General features: G+C 55.4%; 2 protein-coding genes across 4 annotated transcripts in view; one reads left to right on the top strand and one right to left on the bottom strand.

Moving 5' to 3' along the window:
- Nucleotides 1-22,573, bottom strand: part of RSPH14 (radial spoke head 14 homolog) — a 99,586-nt gene that overhangs the window by 22,588 nt on the left and 54,425 nt on the right. The gene's annotated exons all lie outside the window — the stretch shown is intronic.
- The window catches only part of GNAZ (G protein subunit alpha z), a 52,936-nt gene that overhangs the window by 11,188 nt on the left and 19,175 nt on the right, over nt 1-22,573 (top strand). Inside the window, exons 1-2 of one of the 2 annotated variants that reach the window (XM_039222165.1) lie at nt 11,456-11,536; nt 12,088-13,268. In XM_039222165.1, coding sequence (XP_039078096.1) covers nt 12,546-13,268 — 723 coding nt within the window. In that variant the 5' untranslated portion in view covers nt 11,456-11,536; nt 12,088-12,545. Of the gene's footprint in view, nt 1-11,455; nt 11,537-12,087; nt 13,269-22,573 lie in introns of those variants that run through there. The other variant, XM_039222166.1, reaches the window with a different exon arrangement.

Genomic DNA, 22,573 nt, shown 5'->3' with positions numbered 1-22,573 from the left:
GGTATTATCATTCTTATGACTCCCTGTGTTAAGTCATATTTCAATATGCCAATGAGCCAGAAGTCCCAACTTTGACGTGGCAACTTATGGTCATTAACAGATCTTAAAAATATACCTATAATAAATACACACACACACACACACACACACACGCATGTACACATGCATGCACCCCTGGTGCAATCTACAGGGTTGGTTTTTTGTTGTTTTTTAAAACGTTAGAACGGTGAGGGGTAGGTCCTTCTACCTGAAAAGCTTGTAAAACATGGGTCAGTAATAGACAGGAGCCAGGGAAGGGGCTGCTTGCCCACACTGTAGAGCTCCCTCCTGGGCAGGCCAGCCTGGAAGCCCCTTCCTCAGGACCACTCCAGGGGAGAGTCCAGGAGCAACTTGCAGGGAAGTGTGGGGTTTCTCAGTGTGAGGGAGACCAGGAGATGCTGGTGCACAGTGTGGGAGGGACGGGGTGCACAGATGTGCTCTCTCCCCTCATGCCTTTTCCTGGCTCCTAACTTATTTTCAGCAGGATGAGAAATGGTCAGGATAGGGTTTAGGGTGAGAGCACAAGCCTGCTGGGGTGGGAAAGGGCAGGGTGAACTCCCAGGGGTGGTAGGAGGGAGATGCTGAAAGGCTCAGGAGGACTCTTGCCTGCAGCCTGGGGAGGGGTGGGTGAAATGCCTTCGGGCATTTGGGGCAGGGTGGGCACCGGCATAGGGGTCGGAGTCCCCTACTGGGGTCTCTGAGACCCAGTGTGGATGGCAGTAGACCCTCCACATAGGCCCCCAGGCAAGGTCATGTGAGGTAACGCACTCAGAAGGGAGTGCTGGGAAGCTTCGGAGCTGTGAACCAGTAATTTTTGGTGTTCGTCCATCTACCCATCCATCTGCTCCGCACATCTTTACAGAGCTGGCAACGGAGAGGAAGAAGGAGGGTAAGGTGGGCCTCGAGCAGGAGGTCAGACCGACCTGAGGGCACGGTGGGTATGCTCCCGGCAGACACCTGCAAGGCAGCCAGTGGCCCAGAGGCCTAAGAAGGGCCAGTCCTAGGCATCCCTGCTAGACTCTCCCAGGGTGAAGTCCAGTCCCAGGCTGAGCCAGTAGCACACGACACTTAGCTCAAGGTCACACAGAGGCAGGCGGCGAGTCTCCACTGAGTCCCTCAGGCTCCATGGGGGCTGCCTGGTGCTGCAACAGTCAGGGGGCCCTCACAGGGAGGAAGGCTCTTGCTTGGCCTCAGAGGGGGACGTTTTCAGTGGGGTGGGCTGGGTCAGGGCACTGTGACAGGGAGATGGGGGACTCAGGAAGGAGGCAGGACCAGGCTTCTGGTTGGGGGGGTCCCAGGAAGGAAGGTTTGGAGGCTGGCTTTCCCCAGAGGGCATCTCCTAGGAGAGTGGCCTGTCCCTGTCCCCCACCCAGTGATACTGGCACCAAGGCAAGCAGGGCTTTTATCTCCTCAGGAAGATAAGGCTTTTTAGTCCAGAAGTATGTGTTGTTGTGTCCAAAACCATTGGAGCATTTGGAATGGGGCGACCCAGATTCTGCTATACGTGATGCTGCTCAGGCTCGCAAGCTCTAACGTGTGGGGGAGACATGTTGCCTTCAGTCGCACTCCTGGGCCTTGCCTTGCTGGCCTTTCCAGGGAGCCCACATGTCCAGCGTCCCACCTAGGGACTGGCAGCAGACTGCCCACAGTTTCTGGGTGCAGGTTGATGCACTTGCCCACCCCCTCAAAGGCACTTTCGTGGGAGAAATAAGGTCTCAGTGGGGCCAGGGAGTGAAGGTCCTTGCCATGGCAGCCATCACTGAGCCACTCCCTAGGGAATCATGGGAAGGATGTTGCTCAGGTGGGCCTGCTGTGAGCTGGGCCCAGGCCAGGCAGGGTCTTTTCTGCCCGACTGAGCAGTTGTGGCAGTGTCCCCTCAGGTGTCCCCTCCCTGCCTGCCTCCTGCTCTGGCCCCCTCTCCCACTATCTTGCATGAAGTGCAGTCATGTCTTGTCACCTCCCTAGACCTTCCCGCCACATGCCTCTGTTCCCTCTTCTCCACGGTGCTGCCCTTTATCAAAAATGTCCTTGCACACTTATTTTCTCATGGTCCCCTCAGCCAGAATATGAGCTCCTTGATGCACAGACTCAGCTTGTTCCCCCCACCCCCCAACCCGTGTCCCCAAGTCCAGAGCTGAGCCACCACACACGAGGCTTGATTCCCAGAGGGCGCAGTGATGATCATCTCGGGCCTAGTGGTTGATTGAGTGATTGATTGATTGCCCATTTGGATCTGAGTGTAGAAGGCCTCAGGCCTGGTTACAGATGTCCACTGAACCCCGTGCTAGGTCATTTAGTGATGGGAGAAGCAGCAGAGGGGCCCCTGATGAACAAGCAAATGGAAGTGAGCAGAAGAGGGGGCGACTTTCTGAGGTCAGAGTGGTGCTCTTTCCTGAGACGAGAGACGTCCTCTGGTCTGAGTGAGGACAAGGGATGCGCTGCTGGTACTCCTGCCCCACTGTCTCTGCCCACGGGTCCCAGCTAGAGGACCTCTGGGCCCAGATTCTCTATGTACCCGTCTGCACCCCCAGATCATACAAGGTGGCCTGAGGCCACAGCTGTGACCAGCACTCGCCCTCCCCAGGAGGAGGGTAATCCTTTTTCATTTCTCTATCAATCCCTTTCCTTCAAGGAGAAAATCTCAGTTTGGTGCCAGTGTGGCTCTCACACCCTCCAGTGCACTAATCCCAGTTGTTTAACAAACAGCCAGCGCCCTGCTGGCCCTTCCATGGGCAGCGTCCCTGCAGGCAGCAACGACACCAGCTTACAGTTTAGGTAACTTCTGCCTACGGCAACCCCAGCTTTCCATTTAAGTACAAATACGAAGTCATTTTTAAGTATGTCTAAGTAAAAGACACAAGTCAATTTAAAGAGGAACTTGGAGTAAGTCACAGCAGGTAAGCAGGTTGTGCTGTGGGGATGGGAGGCGGGAGGCCCCCATGGAGGCTGAGCCCTGCAGGCTGCCAGCCAGGCAGCCCTGAGGAAGCCCCCCACCATGCCCCCTGCCGCCTGCTCCTCAAACCCTCGTTCCTGCATCTGTATGGTCATGCCCATGTCCCTGGGATGCTATAAGGCTGATTCCACAGGACACATGTGTGAGGACAGGTAGGCACCCAGGGAAGGGCTGACCCACACATGACAGAGATGCTGCCTGTGTCCCCCACATGGCTATGGCAGCACCGTCCCCTCCTGGTGGCCTCAGCAGCCTGAGGAGGCAAAGTGTGGGCTTGGAAAGTAAAGCCAAGCCTGGCCCTGACACCATAATGCCCAGCTTCCTTGGGACAGACCCTCTCCAGGCCCAGCCCATAGTTTTCCCTGATGGTCCAAGGACACAAGGAAACGGCACCATGAAGACTCTGCTGGGCCCTGGCAACCAGACCATTATGGCAATGCATGCAGACAAGGGCAGTAACACACCTGTAGGGTGCTGGCAGGTGGGCACAGCAGTGCTAGGGAGGTGAATGTACTATTTTGGGGCCTCACCATGTTCAGACAGGGGAGAGGTGGAGAGTTGAAAGGGGAGGGAAGTCCAAACCAGCACAAGAACGGGGCAAGGAGAGGACATCGGCTGATGCAAGACCACAGAAGAGCCACCAAGAAGACCCCTGCAGGTCCAGGCTGGGCTCTAGAAGACCTAAAGAGGACTGCAGACAAGGAACAGCAGCACATGACACTCAGGCAGGAAGGAGCATGCACAAATGTCGACCAAAAGTAGAACACTGGATTCCAGTGTGCCAGGCATGAAAGGGCAGTGGGAAACATTTCCTTACTAAGAGGAGAAAAACTGATAATCAGTGACTGGGCAGGCAGTGGCTTTTCCAGACCCTGTGTTTCTAAAATAGACCCACGATGGGAGCTGACGCAGGGACGGCGGTTCCAGAGGGCAGGGAGGGGGGCCCACTCTTTAGAAGAAGATGGAAATGACATGGGTAGGTTTGCCCCCAGAAGGCGACAGGAGCCCCTTCTGACCTCCAAGCCAAGGACAACCCAAGGCTGGCAAGCAGCAGAGGCATGTGGACCCCAACATGTCAGGGTACCCCAACATGCCTCTTCTGGCAGTGCCTGCAAACCCTAAGACATAAGCCTACTGGGACTTGGGGCAGGTCCTTCCCTGTTCTGCCCAGACACCCATATGTGAGGAAGGGCCTGAAGTCACAGACATTCAGGCTGGGCCTCCACCCTCCTCCCGCTCCAGGTCACCACAGAGCAGCTGCCGGGTACCAAGGTGGAGCTGGCAGGTGGGAGAGCCGCTGTCACCAGGGCAGGTGTCTGAGCAAGCTGGGGTGGAGGGCGGGGCCAGGGGACAGTAATGCTGAGTCATATAGCCCTGCCCAGCCAGGCTGATAATTGGCCTCCATGGGGGGGCGACAAGTTGGCAGCTCTGGGTGAATGGAAAGGCCCAGGACCTCAAACTGCTTGCTGACCCCCATGCTGGTGCTGAGCATTCTCCAGGGGCACTTAGGCCTGGGACATCTGTCATGTCTGTGGGAAGACTGGGGGCCCGCTGGTGGCATGGGTATGTGGGATCACCCTGCCTGCTGGCCCTGAGACCTGGGCTGCCCTCTGCTTCTGGGGTTCTACCCCTGTTTACCCCACACCTGGCCATCTGAGCGGCTTCTGCTTGGGCGTCAAACACGACTATGCCTCTCCATTTATTCAGTCTAGATGTGGGCCTGCCTCTTCAATGGGACCAAATTCCACCCCCCCCCCCACATCCACCCTGGCTCACCCATTTCTGATAGGCCAGGACTCAGCATGGAGTGGGCTTTCCTTGGGTAGGGAGGGAGTCCGTAGAGTGAGGGCCTTGGCTTCTTGTTTCTACCTCCCTCCAAGGAAGTGGGGGCCTGGTGATGAGCAAGCCCCACCCACCAAGGCCAGATCTTCCCAGAGCCATAAGCTGATAAGCCGTCTTCTCTCCTTGGAGACCCTCTGGCTTAGCCTGGCTTGGGCATCAACACCTTGGTGACCTTGGTCTTGGGCTCTCTTCCTCTGTGGGGGAGCATGCACAAATGCACACAAAAAAAGCAAGGTGTTACAGAGCCTTGCTCTGCCCTGCCTCTGCCCCTGCCCTTAACTCAGCCATGAGCGAGGACAGTAGTGGACATGAGTGTTACATGGCTGGAGCTCTGTGCTAGGCCATGTGGGGCATGCCTGAGAAGAGCCATGGCCTGGCGTGGTGGGCATCCAGGGTACAGAGAACCAGAATGTGGAAGGATCCAGATAGGTAGCAGCACTTTACTCCTCTACTGTCCCCACCCCTGACTCAGCGCTGTCACCTGGCATCTGTGACATAAATAGAGATTTGAGAGGGTCATGTCTGGAGGAAGTGGGCAGTGAGATATGAGAATGGGCTGGGCCTGTCAGGTGGTGAGCAGAAACCAGGGTCAGGGGCTTGGGGGCAGGGCAAGGAAAGGCTTAAAGGGAATACATGGTGTGTGTGCTCGAGTATCTGGCCTTGAGGCTGTGGGCAGTGGAGCAGCTTTTAGCCAAGGAGTCCCTGAGTAGACTCTGGGTTTGAGGACTGCATCCTGGTAGCCTTTAGATACACAGGCAAGTGGGTAGGTGAGTCAGGGAGACCCATGAAGGCCCATGATGGAACTTATCAAGAGCCATAGCCATGCTGGTCCACATGTCTGCAGAGTCTACCATGGCATACCTCCTACTTCCTCCCAGCGTCCCCTTTTAGCCCTACTCCTAGCCTGCTGGCCAGGCCGTGGGGTGCCCTGTACCCAACCCTACTCCATCACTAGACACCATCTGTCATACAGCCTGTGCGCCCCCCTCCCCTAGCCTTTGCCCACACTGCTGCCCTGTCACCTGGATAGCTGCATGTAGGAGCCCACCCAATTCTATTCACACATAGGGCACTCCTCGCTCAAACTCTGGTTGGCTTTCAATTCACTCAGAGAAACAGCTGGAGCCCTTATAGTGACCTCCTATTGCTAGCACCCCACATTCAATGCCAGCTACCGTTTTTCCTGTCCCTCAGACTGCCCAGGCATATTCTCACCTCAGGGCCTTTGAACTGGCAGTTACACTCCGCTCCCCTCACCACCTGCTCATGGTCACCTGTCAGGAAACAGGCCCTGCCCACCTTCACAGACCTGCAGCCTTCACCTCAGCACCTGCAACCCTACGCTGCAGCTTGGCACCCTTCTCTGTCACAGTTTATTTGTTGCCTCTGGCATGATTCTGACTCCCCTCCACCTGTGCAAACTCGGGCATGTGTCTTTGCTTCATTCAGCAGTGCCCCCTACCTCCACCCCAGTGCCGGGCTCAAAGGCCCAGCCCCAGTAAGTGGTAAGTAACCCCTGACTCCTTCCCTCAGCCCCTCTGGCTCACCTCAGCTCAGCGCCACACTGTAGCCCATGCCTCCTCTCCCTATACACTGTGGTGCAGGCACACCACAGCTAGCCACACACAGACCTATGCATGCACTTACATTTTCCCACACACAAACACAGACCTGCACATAAACACATACCTAGACTAGTGCTTACACACATACACAGTCCTGCAAACAGACACGCACACACATCTGCATGTGTGCAACCCCAGACGAATGCACACACTCAACCACATGCTCACAAATCTGCATGCACCTACACAATGGGCACCTCTGATCAACCCTGCCTCCTCCTCTCACCTGTGACTCTTCTCTCTGTCCTGTCACTCTGACCTTCCTTCACCTCCCCAGTCACACCATGGTTTGCCTCTCCCCTCACCCACAGGGCCTTTGCACATGCCCTTCCTCTGCCTGGCACTTTTCCCCTTACCCTGACTCAGTATTTTCCAGCCAGACCCAGCAGCGCTGTGGTGGGGAGTCGTGGGTGTCAGGCCCTGGGGAACTGTGAGCAGTTACTGAACCAGGGAACAATGTGGTCATCCTGCCCTTGGTCCTTTGTCTCTGGGCTGACACGGGGAGTCCTAGGAAGCCCACTAAAGCCCAAATTAGACTAAGAAAGAGACAGGACTGGCAGGAACCTCACATGAAGGCAAAGAAGCCGACCCTCAGAATGGGACTGTCCTGAGGTCCCATTTGGACCTTGGCCAAGGCTCCCATTCACAGGCCTCCCTCCCTGTGTCCATGCACAACCCTGTCCCCTGCCACCAGTTCCAAGGCACTGAGCACTCATACACCCTGGGATGTGTCTGAGCCCTGCAGAGCTTCAGGGAGAATTCCGAGTAGGCCTTCTGCTTGTTTGGTTCTGGTGATCTGAAGGAAGAGGGTGCCTCTAATAGAGGGACCCTCAGATATAACTCTTGGGGGCTGCCCCATGCAGATGGCAGAAGCTCCCAGATTTGGCCCAATGCACACAGTCACCACCTGGCTGTGTTTCTCTCCCCTTTACTCCCATGTTCCCTTGTGGCCGCACTGGTCAAGGACCACATGGCCAGCCCCCAAACTGCTCTCCTGATTCTCAGAAGCCCAGCCCTTAGCCTTGGGGTCATTCCAAAATGCAAGTCTCACCTCCTCAGATAGGGTAGCTTTAGACTAAAGGCTGAGTTCGTGAGATTCACCCCCACATGAATCTTGGTACCAGCTGGGGGGCAGTAGGTCAGGTGTTCCAGTCCACAGGAGAGATGTTGTGGGCCCTAAGTGGCCCTCCACTGGTGAGTGAAGCCAGGACCCGGCAGGAGCCTGCCTATTTCTCTTGCACCAGTTGGCCTTCTCACTATTTTTATTTTTAGAGTAGCTCACAAGACTTATTTTTTTGTTTTGTTTTGTGGGGTTGTTTTGATGTTAAAATAGACATAATGTAAAACTTAACTATTTTAGCCATTTTTAAGTGTACAGTCCAGTGGTATTAAATACATTATGTTGTACAACCATCTATCTCATACAGTGTTTGTCCTTTTGTGACTGGCTTATTTCACTGACCATAAAGTCCTCAAAGTTCATCTATGTTGAAGCATGTGTCCTTCCTTTTTAAGGCTGAATAGTATTCCCTTGTATGTGTGCATCACATTTTACTTATCCATTCATCTGCCAATGGATGCTTGGATTCCTTCTGCCTCTTACCTATTGTGAATAATGTGGTTATGAGCACAGGTGTACAAAAATCTCCTCAAGACCCTGATTTCTATTCTTTGGGGTATACACCCAGAAGTGGAATTGCTGGTTTTTCTATTTTTACTTTTTTTTTAAGTTTATTTCTTTATTTTGAGAGAGGGAGCAAGTGGGGGCGGGGAGAGAAAGAGGGAGAGAGAGAACCCCAAACAGGCTCCACACCATCAGTGCAGAGCATGACATGGGGCTCCAACTCATGAACCATGAAATTATGACCTAAGCCAAAATCAAGAGTCAGACGCTTAACTGACTGAGCCACTCAGGCACCCCTCTATTTTTAATTTTTTGAGGAGGAACTGCTATACTGTTTTCCATAGCAGCTGCACCATTTTATATTTCTACCAACAGTAAACTAGGGATCCAATTTCTGCTTATTCTTTTCTTGTTTTTTCTTCGATATAGTAGTCATCTATATAGGTATTAGGTAATATCTTATGGTGGTTTTGATTTGCATTACTCTAATGGTCAGTGATGCCAAGCTTTTTTTCATGGCTTTTTTGAATGGCTTCTTGGCCATTCATTTATTTTCTTCAGAGAAATGTCCATTCAAGTCCTTTACCCAGTTTCGAATCAGGTTGTTTTGTGGCCAAGTTTTAGTGCTCTGTATATTCTAGATATTAATCCTTTATCAGATCTAGGCTTTGCACATAGTTTCTTCCATCCTGTAGGTTGCCTTTTCACCTGTTGATAGTACCTTTTTATGCACAAAATTTTTTATTTTTGGTGGAGTCCTGTTTGTCTATTTTTTAAAAAAAGTTTTAATGCATATTATTTTTGAGAGAGAGAGACAGACTAGGGGGAGAGGGACAGAGAGAGAGAGAGAGGGAGACACAAAATACAAAGCAGGCTCCAGACCCCAAACTGTCAGCACAGAACCCGACGTGGGGCTCAAACCCATGAACCGTGAGATCATGACCTGAGCCGAAGTTAGACACTTAACCAACTGAGCCACCCAGGCACCCCTGTTATTTTTTTCTTTTGTTGCCTGTGCCTTTGGTGTTATATCCAAGAGATCATTGTTAAGATCAAGGTCATGCAGCTCTTGACTTGTGCTTTCTTCTAAGAGTTCTGTAGTTTTAGTCCTTATATTTAAGTTTTTGATCTGTTTTAAGTTAATTTTTGTACATGGTGTTTGGTAAGGGCATCACCATTTTTTTAAGAAAACCCTAGCCTGGCAGGAGAGACCAGAGAAAGAAAGGACACAGTAGAGAGGCTCAGGCCACAGGCAGGGACAAGGTGCCCTGCTGGCAGGGTGGCAGCCGTGCGCAAGCTGGCTTGTGAAAAACAGGTGGAGTTCCAGTACAGGAATGAGGTGAGAGGCCACTGATGAGTAGCCCCAGGTGACTGAGCCAGCCCTCCAGAGTACAGCCTGTGCTGGGCCTGGATGGGCCCCCAGGCCGAAGCTGCAAGGTGAAGGATTTGGGTTTCAGAAGGATCTAGTGGCAGGGTGATCATGTGTGGCACTGCAAGGAAGTGGCCAATGTCTTGGTCTGTTTGGGTGCAGCTCTGCATGGAGGCAGGGGACTGGTTGTGTCACCTGTCTGGGCTAGATTATGTCCCAAGAGTGGGGTCACTGCAGGGTGCCCTGAGGCATGGAGACCTGGTGCCTGGTTGCTGCTTGTCTAGGTGACAGTGAACGGTGGAAGGAATCTGCCCTTCTGGATGATCTTTGTCTCTGTCACTGACCAGATGAGAGAGAATTGGTCACTTGGGCCTGAGTGTACCTTAGATTTTCAAGCACAGATTGAGGAAAATGGTAATGACAACATGAGGCACCCCAAGCCTGGTTGGCATTGCCTTCAGGAGGGAGGGCATTGGCACTCCTGCAGGAGTGGTGCCCTGGGTGTTGACTACTAGGGACTTTGGACTCCTTTCTACACCCCAGGGGCTTCCGGGTCATCAGCAGGGACCAGGGAGCAGCCACTGGGTCCCTGCTCCACACACTCACAGTCCAGAGTGGAGAGAGGCAAGTCCCAAGTGGCATGAAAGACAGGGCCTTGTTAAAGCCCTGACTCTTATTTACAAAATCTTCTTACAACAAAAGTTCATTCAAGAATACACAAGATATTTGGTAAAATGCAAAGAAGAAAAAAAATCCCATGTAGTTCCACAACGTGGAACTCTCTGCTGCTCAAATTCTTCCCTGACCCCTGCTCACACGGTGGTACACACCCGGCATGTCCCCCATCCTTGGTCTGGTGGGACTGTGGAAAAGCAGCAGAGTTCCTCAGCCTCTTCAAGTCTGAGTCTTTCCGTTCCTCTCTCCCATCAATACTTACTGAGTGGCCATAGTGTGTAGGGTACTGTGCTGCTCCTGGACCCCAGGGGACAGGCACCCACAAGTGATGAGGACCCTGGGGTACTGGCTGCCCCTGGCTGGGGACCAGGCTCTGCACTGAACACTTTATTTTTAACAGATGCTTGTGACTGGTGAGGGATAGGCTCACCAGTAATGTGGAGTCAAGTGCCCAGACCACACATCTGGGATGACACTCTGGAAGCACTGGGAGCACATGAAGTTTTGACTGACGGGGAGAGATGGCTCATGCTTACAGGGTCCCTGGCTGCAGAGGCAGGTGGGCCCCAGGGAAAGACTGGGCACTCAGGGCCACTTCAGAGCAGAATTGCCAGGTCTAGCAGGCACAGAGGCCAGCTGGGAGGTTGGATGGGTGGAGAAACGAGATGAGGCCCTTGGCGCTCTGGGTCTGTCTGACACCTTGGGTGTCTTCCCGTCCAGAACCTACCATGAGTGGAATGGGGGCATTAGAGGGGTGGATGCTGGCCATGGCAGAATGAGAAGGCTGCAGGGGGCAGCCAGGCTGGGACAGAGGTTGGAAGAAGGAGTCAAGAGTTGTGTGGGGCATGCTCCCAGGTGGGGGCAGAGCCTGAGCTTCAGGACTGCCCTGGTGGGGAGGGCCCTGACTCAGCTGCTCATAGGTCATTGGGGGAGGCCCTGGAAGAGCATGCAGGCATCTTGGCTCAGCAGGTGGATGACTGAGAGCTGGGCCCTGAGGTGCTGAGGCCCTGCCCAGGGGGTGAGCACAACTATTCCTTACTGACCATCAGGGTGGGAGCAGGGACATGAAAGATTTGGCCTGGGACCAGGAAGCCAGTGGGCTGCCCCCTTGCCTTGCCCTGGACTCAGCGATTCCCGATGCCTTCAGACATACTCTGGCCTGTCCTGCTTCCCACAGCTGGCTGCTGCCCTGCACCCCAGCCCCCAGCCCCTGCTCCCCTACCTGGGCCCACCCAGCCTGAGCCTCCCTTCCCCTCCCCCACAGGGAGTCAGGCCGCTGTTTACCCCGTGGTGCTCCCAGCCTGGGGCCTCTACCTTGCTCTGTTCCCTGCCTGCCTGCTTGCTGCTAGGCCTCCTGGTGAATGTCCTGCCCTGGGAGAGAGCAAGAGTGACCTAGCTCCTGAGAGCTGGTGAGTGGGGGTCATCCAGTTACTCTGGCATGGGACCCCACCATAAACCAAGGAGAGGCCAAGCCCCATCGATGCTGTGGCCCATGTGGATACAGTCCCAGCAGCTACAGGAAAGGGTGAAGAGGCGGTGGGGTAGGGGTGGGGGGAGCATCACAGCAGGATTGCCGTATTGAATCCTAATGACCACCAGACCCAGAGACTGAGGCTCTGGGAGGGGGAGGTTGGCTGGGTCCAGTGGGCAGGGAGGGGCTGCAGGACCCTGGACTCACTCCCTCACTCTGAAAACCCTAAGGCCAAAATCCTGGTGTGGCTCTGGGCACCCTTTCCTGAAGCACCAGGCTTCAGGCAAACTGGCTTACCAGGAAGGGTGTGGGGCATGGCTCCCAGGCACATTTGTTTTGCTGTGGTTTGGGCACAACTAAGCAGAGTTCCGAGGAAGGGAGGGGGTTTGATTCACTGTTCCCCAGGCTGCTTCCTGACGATGTCTGAGGTCTCCCTTTCCTACCTGGTCTGCAGTGGGAGGAGGCTCACCCTCTTCTCTGTGTTGGCAGGTAAAGGGCGGATGCCCAAGGCAGGGGGGCTGCAGGGAGCACCCGTGGCACCAGTGGCTGGCCTTCCAGCCACACTTAGCAGCATCACCACAGCAACCAGCAACCAGACGGCAGCAGCCTCGGCAGACTCTACGGTATAGCTTCCCACCGTCGGAGAACAGGGAATGACTACGACATATCAGGCCCCACAGTGGCCTGGGCAGGTGGAGTGTCACTAGAGGGAGGGCTCAGCTACTTCCTCGCAACAGACGATCACCATGCCAGCTGGAGAAGAGGTGCTGGGGCAGGGGCTGCAGCGTGGCACAGCCTTGCCCCCCCACCTACACTGAGTGCTTTGAGGGCGGCGGGGTTCCACCTGCCAGGCATATCTGGCCTGCTTCTCAGTGTCCCCTGCTCGGTGGCAACAGGGAGAAGTGCCCCGTCCCCTGCTCTGCATCTGGGCCCGCCGCTGCCGGACCATGGGATGTCGGCAAAGCTCAGAGGAGAAAGAAGCGGCGCGGCGGTCCCGGAGAATTGACCGCCACCTGCGCTCAGAGAGCCAGCGGCAGCGCCGTGAGATCAAGCTGCTCCTGCTGGGCACCAGCAACTCAGGCAAAAGCACCATTGTGAAGCAGATGAAGATCATCCACAGTGGTGGCTTCAACCTGGAAGCCTGCAAGGAGTACAAGCCCCTCATCATCTACAACGCCATCGACTCACTGACCCGCATCATCCGTGCTCTGGCCGCACTCAAGATTGACTTCCATAACCCAGACCGTGCCTATGACGCAGTCCAGCTCTTCGCGCTGACAGGCCCTGCCGAGAGCAAGGGTGAAATCACACCAGAGCTGCTGGGGGTCATGCGGCGGCTGTGGGCCGACCCCGGGGCGCAGGCCTGCTTTGGCCGCTCCAGTGAGTACCACCTGGAGGACAACGCCGCCTACTACCTGAATGACCTGGAGCGCATTGCCGCACCCGACTATATCCCCACTGTTGAGGACATTCTGCGCTCCCGGGACATGACCACGGGCATAGTGGAGAACAAGTTCACCTTCAAGGAGCTCACTTTCAAGATGGTGGACGTGGGCGGGCAGAGATCGGAGCGCAAAAAATGGATCCACTGTTTCGAGGGCGTCACAGCCATCATCTTCTGTGTGGAGCTTAGTGGCTACGACCTGAAGCTCTATGAGGACAACCAGACGGTGAGTGTGCCAGGCTTTTCCTCTGCTTGTTCCTACACCGTTGGCTCCTGGGAAGGGGGTGGGCTTCAGGGTATGGGCAGGGCAGGGCAGGAGAGGCTGCAATCAGAAGGGGATCTAAGGTGGCTCCAGTGAGATACTGTCTCTGGGAGCACAGTGTGCAGTGTGGTGGGTATCACAGCCACTAAAGGACCATGGAGTAGCACCTGCTGTCAGCTCTCTCAGTGGCTGCCCCAGCATGGGCAGGTCCCACTCCAACCTCAGTGCCCTGACAGGCCCTCAGGATTCTGAATACCCTCTGAGTACCACCACACCCTTGGGCTCCACCGGGTATGGATGCCCTCACCCAGCTGCTGACAGTACTACCATCTAGGTACTCATAGACCCTAGGTGCCCAGGTAGCCCCTGCCTCAGTGCTACGAGCAGCCCACACCCCATGCCTGAAAGACTCCGGGCATGGAGGGCCATCCCTCTGCTGAGTGGGGCCTGCTCCTCGGCTCAAGAGTATGTTGCTTGGAGCCCAGAGGAGGGGCCCTCCGACACCTGGAGGTCACTGGGGAGGAAGAAAGGGAAGCTCGGCCCTATGAGGGGCTTCACTTCAGGTGAGGTTGGGGGGCAGCCAGGTGTGGGGGCTGGGAGGGTGGGTGACAGATCTGCAGGATGAGGGTGGGGACAAGGCCCAAGCTAGGGATGCAGTTGTTGATCCATGCAGCGATTCAGTAAATACACAGAACTGCCAATCCCTGGCAGTGTGGGTCCTGGGAACTGCAGCCATGGCCCCACCACCTCATCTGGATCCTGCAAGTCTGGTGGTGACAGGGCTAAGAACTATTTCTGAGATTTAATGCCCAGGATTTGGGTGGGTGTGGGGATTCTTTCTGGCCCTCAGCCTAGGCTGAGAACCACTGTGTGGGGAAGGGGCCTTAAAGGCCTGTGGGGAGTGGAGGCCCCAGAGACTGGATGTAGTGTGGGAAGGTACAACCAGGGTTGGTGCTGAGCCACTGGGGGCTCAATGGGGAGCCTGGGCAAGGAAGGGATCCAGGCCTCTGGCAAGGAGAGGGTAGACAACCTATGCAGGCTAACTGAGGCAGAAGGCCCAGTGCACAAGGCATCACAACCTCCTTGGGCACCCAAGGGTGGTGGTGAAGGCTGAGCAGCCAGACGGGATGGGATTGGCCAGAGCTATCCCACCCGGGCTGTCCTGCAGAGGAGGTTTTGTGCCAGGCAGGAACAATGAGCAAAGATCTGGAATGTGCCCTTAAGAGGCCTTTGCTCCTAAGGGTGGGAGGCATGGGGGCAAATAGAGGTCCACAAGTAGCTGTAAGTGGTATGGGACTATGGGTGCCAGCAGCTCGGGGAGGCAGTGGGCTGGCAGGGGAAAGGGTGATAACTGTCATCAAGGAGACCCACCGTGCTGAGAAATGGTGGGGATTAGGGGGGTGATGTGAGCCTACAGGGTCTAAGAAACCAGGGCAATGGCAAGGAAGGAGCTTAGTCCTTCACTTAGTCTTTTTTAAGGTAGGTGGTGACTTTATTCTTTGGGTTTAGCTGGGAGTCTTAACTGGCCCTGTGGCCCCTATAAAGTTGGTGGATGGCTATGGGCTGTGGCCATCATGCCAGGTGCCTGAGCGTTTTTCTGGATAAAGAGGAGGTTTGCAGCTTTTATCAGGTTTTCAAAGAAGCCTGGCCTCTTGAGAAGAGGAGAGAAACAGCTGCAAGTGGTCATGGAGACAGAAGCAGGGCTCCCCTCATCTCCCCTGTGTGCATCCAGGGGTCTCTGCAGGGTCATGCCAGGCAGTGATGGTGTGAGGGTGCCTGGGTTGAGGACACTGCATCCACAGAGCAGGGCCTGCCTTGCTCCCAGTACTGTATGGTCTCTAGGGGTTCTAGTTCCTCTTATTCTGCTTATACCCACTTAAGTGCTGTGTGTGGTTCTGGGCAGAGGGATCGTCCCAGCTGATGGGAGAGGTTAGACTCTTTGATGAGGCATTGCTGTGAGCAGAGGGCTTGAGGCTGACCAGGCCATGATGCAAAGCAAGGTGCTCAGGTGAGGCCCCAGGGCACGGTCCTCCCGTGGTCAGCTCTCCGGGCTTCTGCCTGTGTCTGTTGTGTCCTGAGGCTGGTGATAGCCTGTGCTCTGGGGTCTTCCCAGGGCTTGGATCTTGGGGCTGCCTTCATTTGTCATCTCCAGAGCAAGCATGACAAATCTCTCCAGCACTGGGCCAGGCTCCCAGATCATCTGTTGGCAGGCTTTGTTGACCAAGCCTGTGCCCACAGGTGTGGCAGGACGTGGGAGCTGGGATGCCTGGGCCCTGAGCTGGTCACATGTGTCATGGACGGATTTGGTTGTTGTCTCTGCTCTCTGAAGCTGTCATCCAGGAGGCAGCCCAAGTGTCCTTAAAGATGGGCCCAAGCCCAGGCCTTCTGCCTGAGGCCCCACTGGCTCCACCTGGCCCAACCCCACCTCCTTGCTGCCCCTCCCCCTCTCTCCTCTGGCCTTCGTGGGCTTGTTTCACTTACACGCTCTGCTGTTTCCACCCTTACGTGTGTGACCACCCTGTCTCTGCCTGCCCTCGTCCTTCAGGTCTTATCTTAGGTGTTACCCTCTTAATAGGCCTTCCTTGACCCCATTGCCAGCACACCCCTCCATTGCAGCCTGTCATTACAGGTGGGTTCCCACTCGTGTGCAAGTGAATGGCTGCCCAGTTGGGCTGGGTGGATGAAGGGCTGGACAGGCAGCCCCATGCAGGCCCTCGCATCTCTAGCCTACTCCCAGCCCCGTCCGTGTGAGGGCACAGCAGGCAGCCCTGGGCGGTGTTGGCAGCTGCCGGCCTTGTTTGGGGGGAGGGGTGTTTCTGGGAGGCTTGCATTTGCCAGGCTTTGGAGCTGCTCAGGGCATTTTCTGAAGGGAGGGGCTAGCAGCCAGGCCTGCACCCCACCACTGCTGCCACCCTGGTCTCAGCAGGCCTGGGGAGGTACTTATTCCCCAGAAAAGGAAATTCCTCATGAAAAACTCAAGTAAGTCTGGAAATTCACTGGATTCCAAATAGTTGTGACCTTTCATGCTCTACCAGCAATATCTCAGGATGGAAAACAAACAGGCTGCTGAGGAAAGACAATACCCTCCGTGATTCCTCCAGCCGGCTGGCCGCGGTGGTAGGCTGAGAGCCCAGGGGAGAGCCGGGCCAGGCAGAGAGCAGAGCCGGCCTCTGCCGGCGCCTTTAGGCAGCTCCCGTCACCACTGCTGGCCCACCTCTTCTGTGCCCCTGTCCTCCTGCCTGGCCAAGGCAAGTGCCGCCATAGGGGATGTGACAGGACTGCCACCCATGCCTTCTTTTTAAGGGCCCTGAACTGTCCTCCCTGGGCCGCAGCAAAAGCAAGGCAGCCAAGAACTGGGCACGCTGATTTTTGCAGAAACCAAGGGAACCTGGGGGCCCAGTGCCAGGCTCTGGACATGGCTCCCAGGGCTCTTCTCCCCTGCTCGGCTCTCAAGGGCTCATCTTCCCTCTGACAGCGGGCTGACAGAGCCCCCCCACCCCCATGCCTGGCAAATGAGCCACAGCCACCACCACCACCTCCCCCAACCCACCACCTGCTGGCATCTGCGTCAGCATGTTGCCAAGGGTAACGTCAGGATCTCTAGGCTCCTGGGTGTGGAGGGCTGTGGAGGGCTGCAGCAAGTGCAGGGCAGCACCTGAGCAGGGGGAGGCAGATTCCAGGGTGTCTGTGGACCATGGCAATGAGCAGATCCAAGGAGCCACGCCCAGCCTTGATTATGATTCCCCACCCTCATCCTGGAAGGATTTAATGGGTCCTTGGGCCTACCTGGGGCCCCATCCCCCTATACAGTCCTGGCAGGCACCTGGGGCCTCCAGAATCAGGTGGGCCTCTACTATCGCCGTATGGGGCTCCCTCAGAGAGCACAGGGATGTGTCACCTGACTGAACCTGTGGGGTGGCTGTGCCTATTGTCCCCATCACTGATGGGGGGACAGAAGGGAGTGCCCAGGCTTAGGACAGGTCATGTCCCTCCCTGAGCCACCCTGCTGCCTGGGGCCACACCAGGTCTCCCTGCCTCTGGCCCGCCTTTTCTGAGAATGCTGTTTCCTGGCAGCTCTGCATCCTTCTGGGCCTGTCCCATGGCCTCTTCCAGGAGTGAAGAAAGACAGGGCTTTAAACACAGAGGCTCAGCCATGGCCCCACCCACGCACAGAGGTGTGCTGACTAGCCACCCATCCCCATCCCACAGTGATAGCCCCAAGAGGGTAGGTGCCCAAGGCCCCACCGTGAGCTCCTCACCTGGCTGCCCATCACACGTCCCACCTGGTGAGGCCCCAACACCCTGCTGGGAACCTTGGGAAGGCACAGGGGGTGGGCATTTGCCGCACAACCTCTGCCCCTGCAGATGTGCTAATGGATGCTGCAGCTGCTTAATGGTACAAGGATTCTTCAGAAGGGACAGATTAAAAGGCCTGCTTAGGAAGTGTCAATGTGTTTTCATGTGAAAATCCATAGGGAGCTCACTAGTTACCCATTTTCTGGCGGAGCTGTTAGTGTTTCCAGCCCTGAAGAGGGTCTATTGTGTACCTGTTGTGCACCTGGTGCGTACCTGCTGTGCAGATGCAAGGCTTGGACTTGAGGCCAGACGCCAAGGTGAGCCCAACCATCTAGGCAGCACAAGGAATTGGCTGGGGAGTTGGGGGGGGGGATTGGCTGGGGGGAGAGGGGCACACACCCAGCACGGTTGCAGCATCATTTCTACACACTTCATGCTGCCTCAGGATACCTGCCCGTCCTTCAGAACTTGGCAGGTAGCAGTTCCCAAGGGTGTCCCCTGTTTTACTTTCATCTAGGACCAACTGTGACCACAGGTGGTCTGGGCCACAGCAAGGCTCAGTGTGGGAGCCCTAGCATCCCCACTGCTTATCCAGCAAATAGCTGGTTGACATGAATTGAGGAGAGTCCCTACGATGATGGGTCGGACACAAGAACATGCCCGTTAGGGGGTCAGGTTCTGCAGGTGGTGGGGCTATATAACCAGACTCTAGACTGTGGTTGTTACCTCTGCCCAGCCCTGACCAATGTGAGGAGCCCTGGCCCTCCTCATCCTGGGGCCCTCAGCTCTCTGGGGAGCTGACTTTCAGACAGGTCACCCTGTCATCCACCCACTCTAGATGGCATGTGCCATGGGCATAGGGTTGGCACACAGTAGTGCTCAGTGGACTGGACTGGGCAGGAAGCATGTAGGCCAGGGAAGAGCCAGAGTTCAGGGCCCCATCTTCTGGGTGTGCAGCCACTGGGACACTCAGCCCTTCTGGGGAGCCCCTGAAAGTGCTGGGCCCTAAGGAGGCAGTCCTGTGCAGTGTGCCCCAGAGAAGGGGGCTGCTCAAGGCTGTCCTACAAACTGTGTGCCTGCACCCTAGCACTGCTTTATCATTCAGCCCTAAAGGGAGCTGGTTTTAGCACTTTAAAACGTTGTGTTGTGTCACGAAATGGCAACATTGTGTTGTGTCATGAAACGGCAAGTTGAAGGTGGTGCACTGTATTGCAGTAAGACAGGCTTTTACCTATTGTTATCAGAGCTGGTGATCACAGAGCAGTCCAAAGGAGGTGATTAGAATGAGAAGCAGCCAGATGTGAACAATACCTCTGCTTAGATTTGGTAGGGACCTCACATATCCTTTAGTGTCCTTAACCAGCCGGCTTTGCAGATAAGGAGACTGAGGCCTAGAGATCATGCATCCTGTGTCCCAGGGCTCCCAGGGGGTGGGAAGTTGTAGTGCTTCCTCAAGAATCCCCACATTCTGGGGACTCCAGAATCCCCACATCCTGCAGGTACAGGGGTGCTCCACAGAAGGCTTTGGGGCGGGGACTGGTTTCTACCCTTGGACTCAGGAGACTTGAGTGGCTGTCAGAGTTGGCACTGCCTCCACCCCGTCAGTGGCAGGACCACAGGCAGCCTGAGCAGAGTACATCCCCACTCTGCCTCCTGCTCCTGACCTGGTCGAGGACATAGATCCAGGAATCATGCCATGTGGACTTGGAGCAATGCCAGGGAAGCATGCCATCAACCTGCATGGAGGTCACTGGCCTTCCCCTTGCCCCCCAGGCACTGGTCTCATTGAGCAGCTCCTTCCAATCTCATGATGTGCTAGGGTCACATCCAATTTGTTGCAACAAATTGTGGATGACCCTGGGACATCAGAGACCTCTTGGACCAGAGCCAGGGGGTAAGCCCTGGCTGGCAGAGGAGCCTGGGTTCCTTGGAGTGGACAACCCCAGGCACAGATCTGAGCTTCTCTGAAGAGGCAAAGGCAGTAAGAGGACTGGGCTATGACAGTGCCTCCCATGGCAGGTACAGGCGGGCACAGGGCTCAGCTGGCCACATGCTCTCCCCAGCATAATCCCCCTCACAGCTTAGACCAGCTCGCTCTCTGTGGCTAGCTACAAGGGGGACAGACACGCATGCATTCACAACTGGATTTCTGGTGGCCCAGAGGTGCTGTCAGTACTTGTGAACAGTCCCCCCACCTCCAAATGGGCTCCTCAGGCCCTGGGCCCATCCAGGATCCTTGCTCTGTTGCCCAGCCCTTCTCATAGTCCTAACAGGGCTAAAGCCATCTGGTTCTTACTTCAGTGAACCCTGGGCATGAGCCCATGACCCCCACTCAGTGTGTGGCCACCTGGGCTTCACATGAGTCCCCATGGAGTGTTGGCTCCAGCCCATGATGGGCAGGGGTGAAGTGGAGGGAAGGTAGAGAAGGCAGCAGCCATCAGCTATCACTCCCCTGCAGCACAGCCTGATACCTATATGTGACCCATAGCACTTGCCAACTGATCTATCAGTTCGTTGGGCTGAGATCTCCTTTCCTGTGTTTCCATGGAGACATGCAATCACTGAGGCCATTGTCAATAGTGGTTTCCTATGTTCCTCCATCCCTGTTGCACTGAGAACTTCTAAGGGCTCCCATTTCCTGTGTACCTTTGTGCTTGGCTCCTTGCCCTGAGTAAGTCCTCCATGACATATCAGCCAAACAGAAGGATGAGGCTTGGCCCTGGGCTTGGGCCCACCTGCTGCTCAGCATGCCCAGTCCCTCCATCCTTGCTCCACTCTGCATAGTAGAACTTTGGGATCCTAATACAGCCTTTTCATTTATCCCTACCTCCTCATCCTTGGGACTGAGCTCTGCCATTGAACGTATCAGCCACACCTCCATGGTGGTCACCTCCTGCTGTACCACTAGAGGCTCCTTCCCCCAGGCACAGGCTGTCACTAAACACAGTCACAATGCGATCCCCATCACTCTGCCTCTTCCACCATGACAGACCGCCACACACGTTGGCAGAACCTGCATGGGGACATCCACAGTGTTCCTCACATCTCTGAGCCTGGGGGCCCTCCCCAAACAGAAAGTTGGCCAGCTTGGGTTCCATGTGGGCCTCCTCTCTTGGCGAGTTGGGGTCAGCCTCTTGGCCTAGTGGTGACGAGCTGTGAGGGAGGGGGGCAAGCAGGCACCCTCAGCACCGTGCTGGCAGAGCTGGCCCCTTACCTGCCTCAGAGGACACTGAAAGCCAGGTTAGCGGCAACAGAGCCTCCGTCTCTGCACACCAGCCCACCAGAGGGCCAGAGCTGCCCACTACTAGGTCACAAGTGCCAATTTCTCAGTTTTTAGGAACTTGATGAGCTGTTAGATATCATGTTGGTTGCTTAAAATCATCCAGGAGAGCATATTCACACGACAGAAATTGGTGGATGCTACAAATCAGCATCCTTCCAGCCTGCTGTTAAACACTTACCAGCCTATTGGGGCGCCTGGGTGGCTTAGTCGGTTAAGTGACCGACTTTCACTTAGGTCACGATCTCGCGGTTCATGGGTTCGAGCCCCGCATCGGGCTCTGTGCTGACTGCCAGCTCAGAGCCTGGAGCCTATTTCAGAGTCTGTATCTCCCTCTCTCTCTGACCCTCCCCTGCTCACGCTGTCTCTCTCTCTCTCCTAGAAATAAATAAAAATATTAAAAAAAAAAAACCAACAACAACACTTACCAGCCTACTGCAGCCAGTGACCCAAAGCCTAGCCACAAGGGCCCCCTCCAGGCAGCGTCACTGATGGGTGAATTACAGGATTTACCGTCTGTATCTTTTTGAAAAGCTAGGCAGTGTCCCCCTTTTTCAGCCTCCTCAGCAATTCCGTACTCTGGCCCTGTGACCGCAGGTGTTATTTCTGTTCATGTTCATCCCGTTTGAGAACAGTAATTTGCCAGAGTGACTCCACACTCATCCTGGGCTCCCCCTCCCACTCACCCCAGGCAGATTTACGAGAATCTTTTCTGCGCAAAGAAGCAGACTCCGAGCTGGGTAGTTCTGCTTTCTCTCTGTCAGCACGTTAGCAGACTAACGTGAGACCATCTGCTTGAGCCAGGGCCTATCCGATATTCTTCTCCCTGAGAGGACAAGCCCTGATACTCATTCAGAAAGCATTTCTTACACACTTCTTATGTGCAAGAAGCTTACCACCTAGGGACATAAATGATTATGTCCCTTCCTTCCCTGAGGTCAGATGAGAATGGCATCACACAGCCCCCAAAGGGCTGGGGTGGCTGTGCCAGCATCCACTTCCACTGGCCCCATGCTCACTATGGCTGGCCTCAAGGCATCCCTGTAAACAGTTGTCTGGGTTTAGAGAAGCCAGGAGGGCCTCCTCTGCCCCAGAGCCCAACTTGCAGGAGAGAAAGGGGACCCAGGCATCAGGATCAGGGCCTGGGTGGATTGGGATAAAAGTAGGGGTGGTGATCTGTATTCATTGTGCACCCTGTAGAATCCAGCCTGGCTGTGGGGGCTGTGAGAGCAGCCAGCAAAGGCAGGACTGAGGGGCTGTTTGAGGGGGGCATGGAGAGCTAGGGCACTGACTGCCCTGTAGGAGGGGCAAGGTACCGGGTGCCACAAACAATCCCTGGTACTCTGGGATGGGCGTTGGTACCTGGATACCCTGGGATGGTGGAGCCAGGGTTTGCTGGGGCCAGTACATCCCCCACAATCTGTATACTTCCCCCTCTGCCACATGATCTGCTCTAGAGGATGTCCCTTCAACTGACCACAGAATGTCTCCATTCTGTGCTTCATGCTAGCACTTCCCAGCCTGCATCTGACTTGGCCACGCAGGCCAGTGGGGTAATTAATTTCCCCAGCGCATTAGCTCTGCTCCTTACGCACACATCAGAACAGCTCTGGGTTTTAAGACGCAGATTATTATTGTTTTGAGGGATTTCTATAATCCGAGAACTGAAAAACAAGTTGTCCACTTATCAAGA

The sequence above is a fragment of the Hyaena hyaena genome, unplaced genomic scaffold, assembly GCF_003009895.1.
Source record: "Hyaena hyaena isolate Hyena2069 unplaced genomic scaffold, ASM300989v1 scaffold_1080, whole genome shotgun sequence".
In the NCBI taxonomy this organism is placed as follows: domain Eukaryota; kingdom Metazoa; phylum Chordata; class Mammalia; order Carnivora; family Hyaenidae; genus Hyaena; species Hyaena hyaena.
Note: the sequence above shows the minus strand (reverse complement) of the source record. Positions and strands in the feature narration are given on the sequence as shown.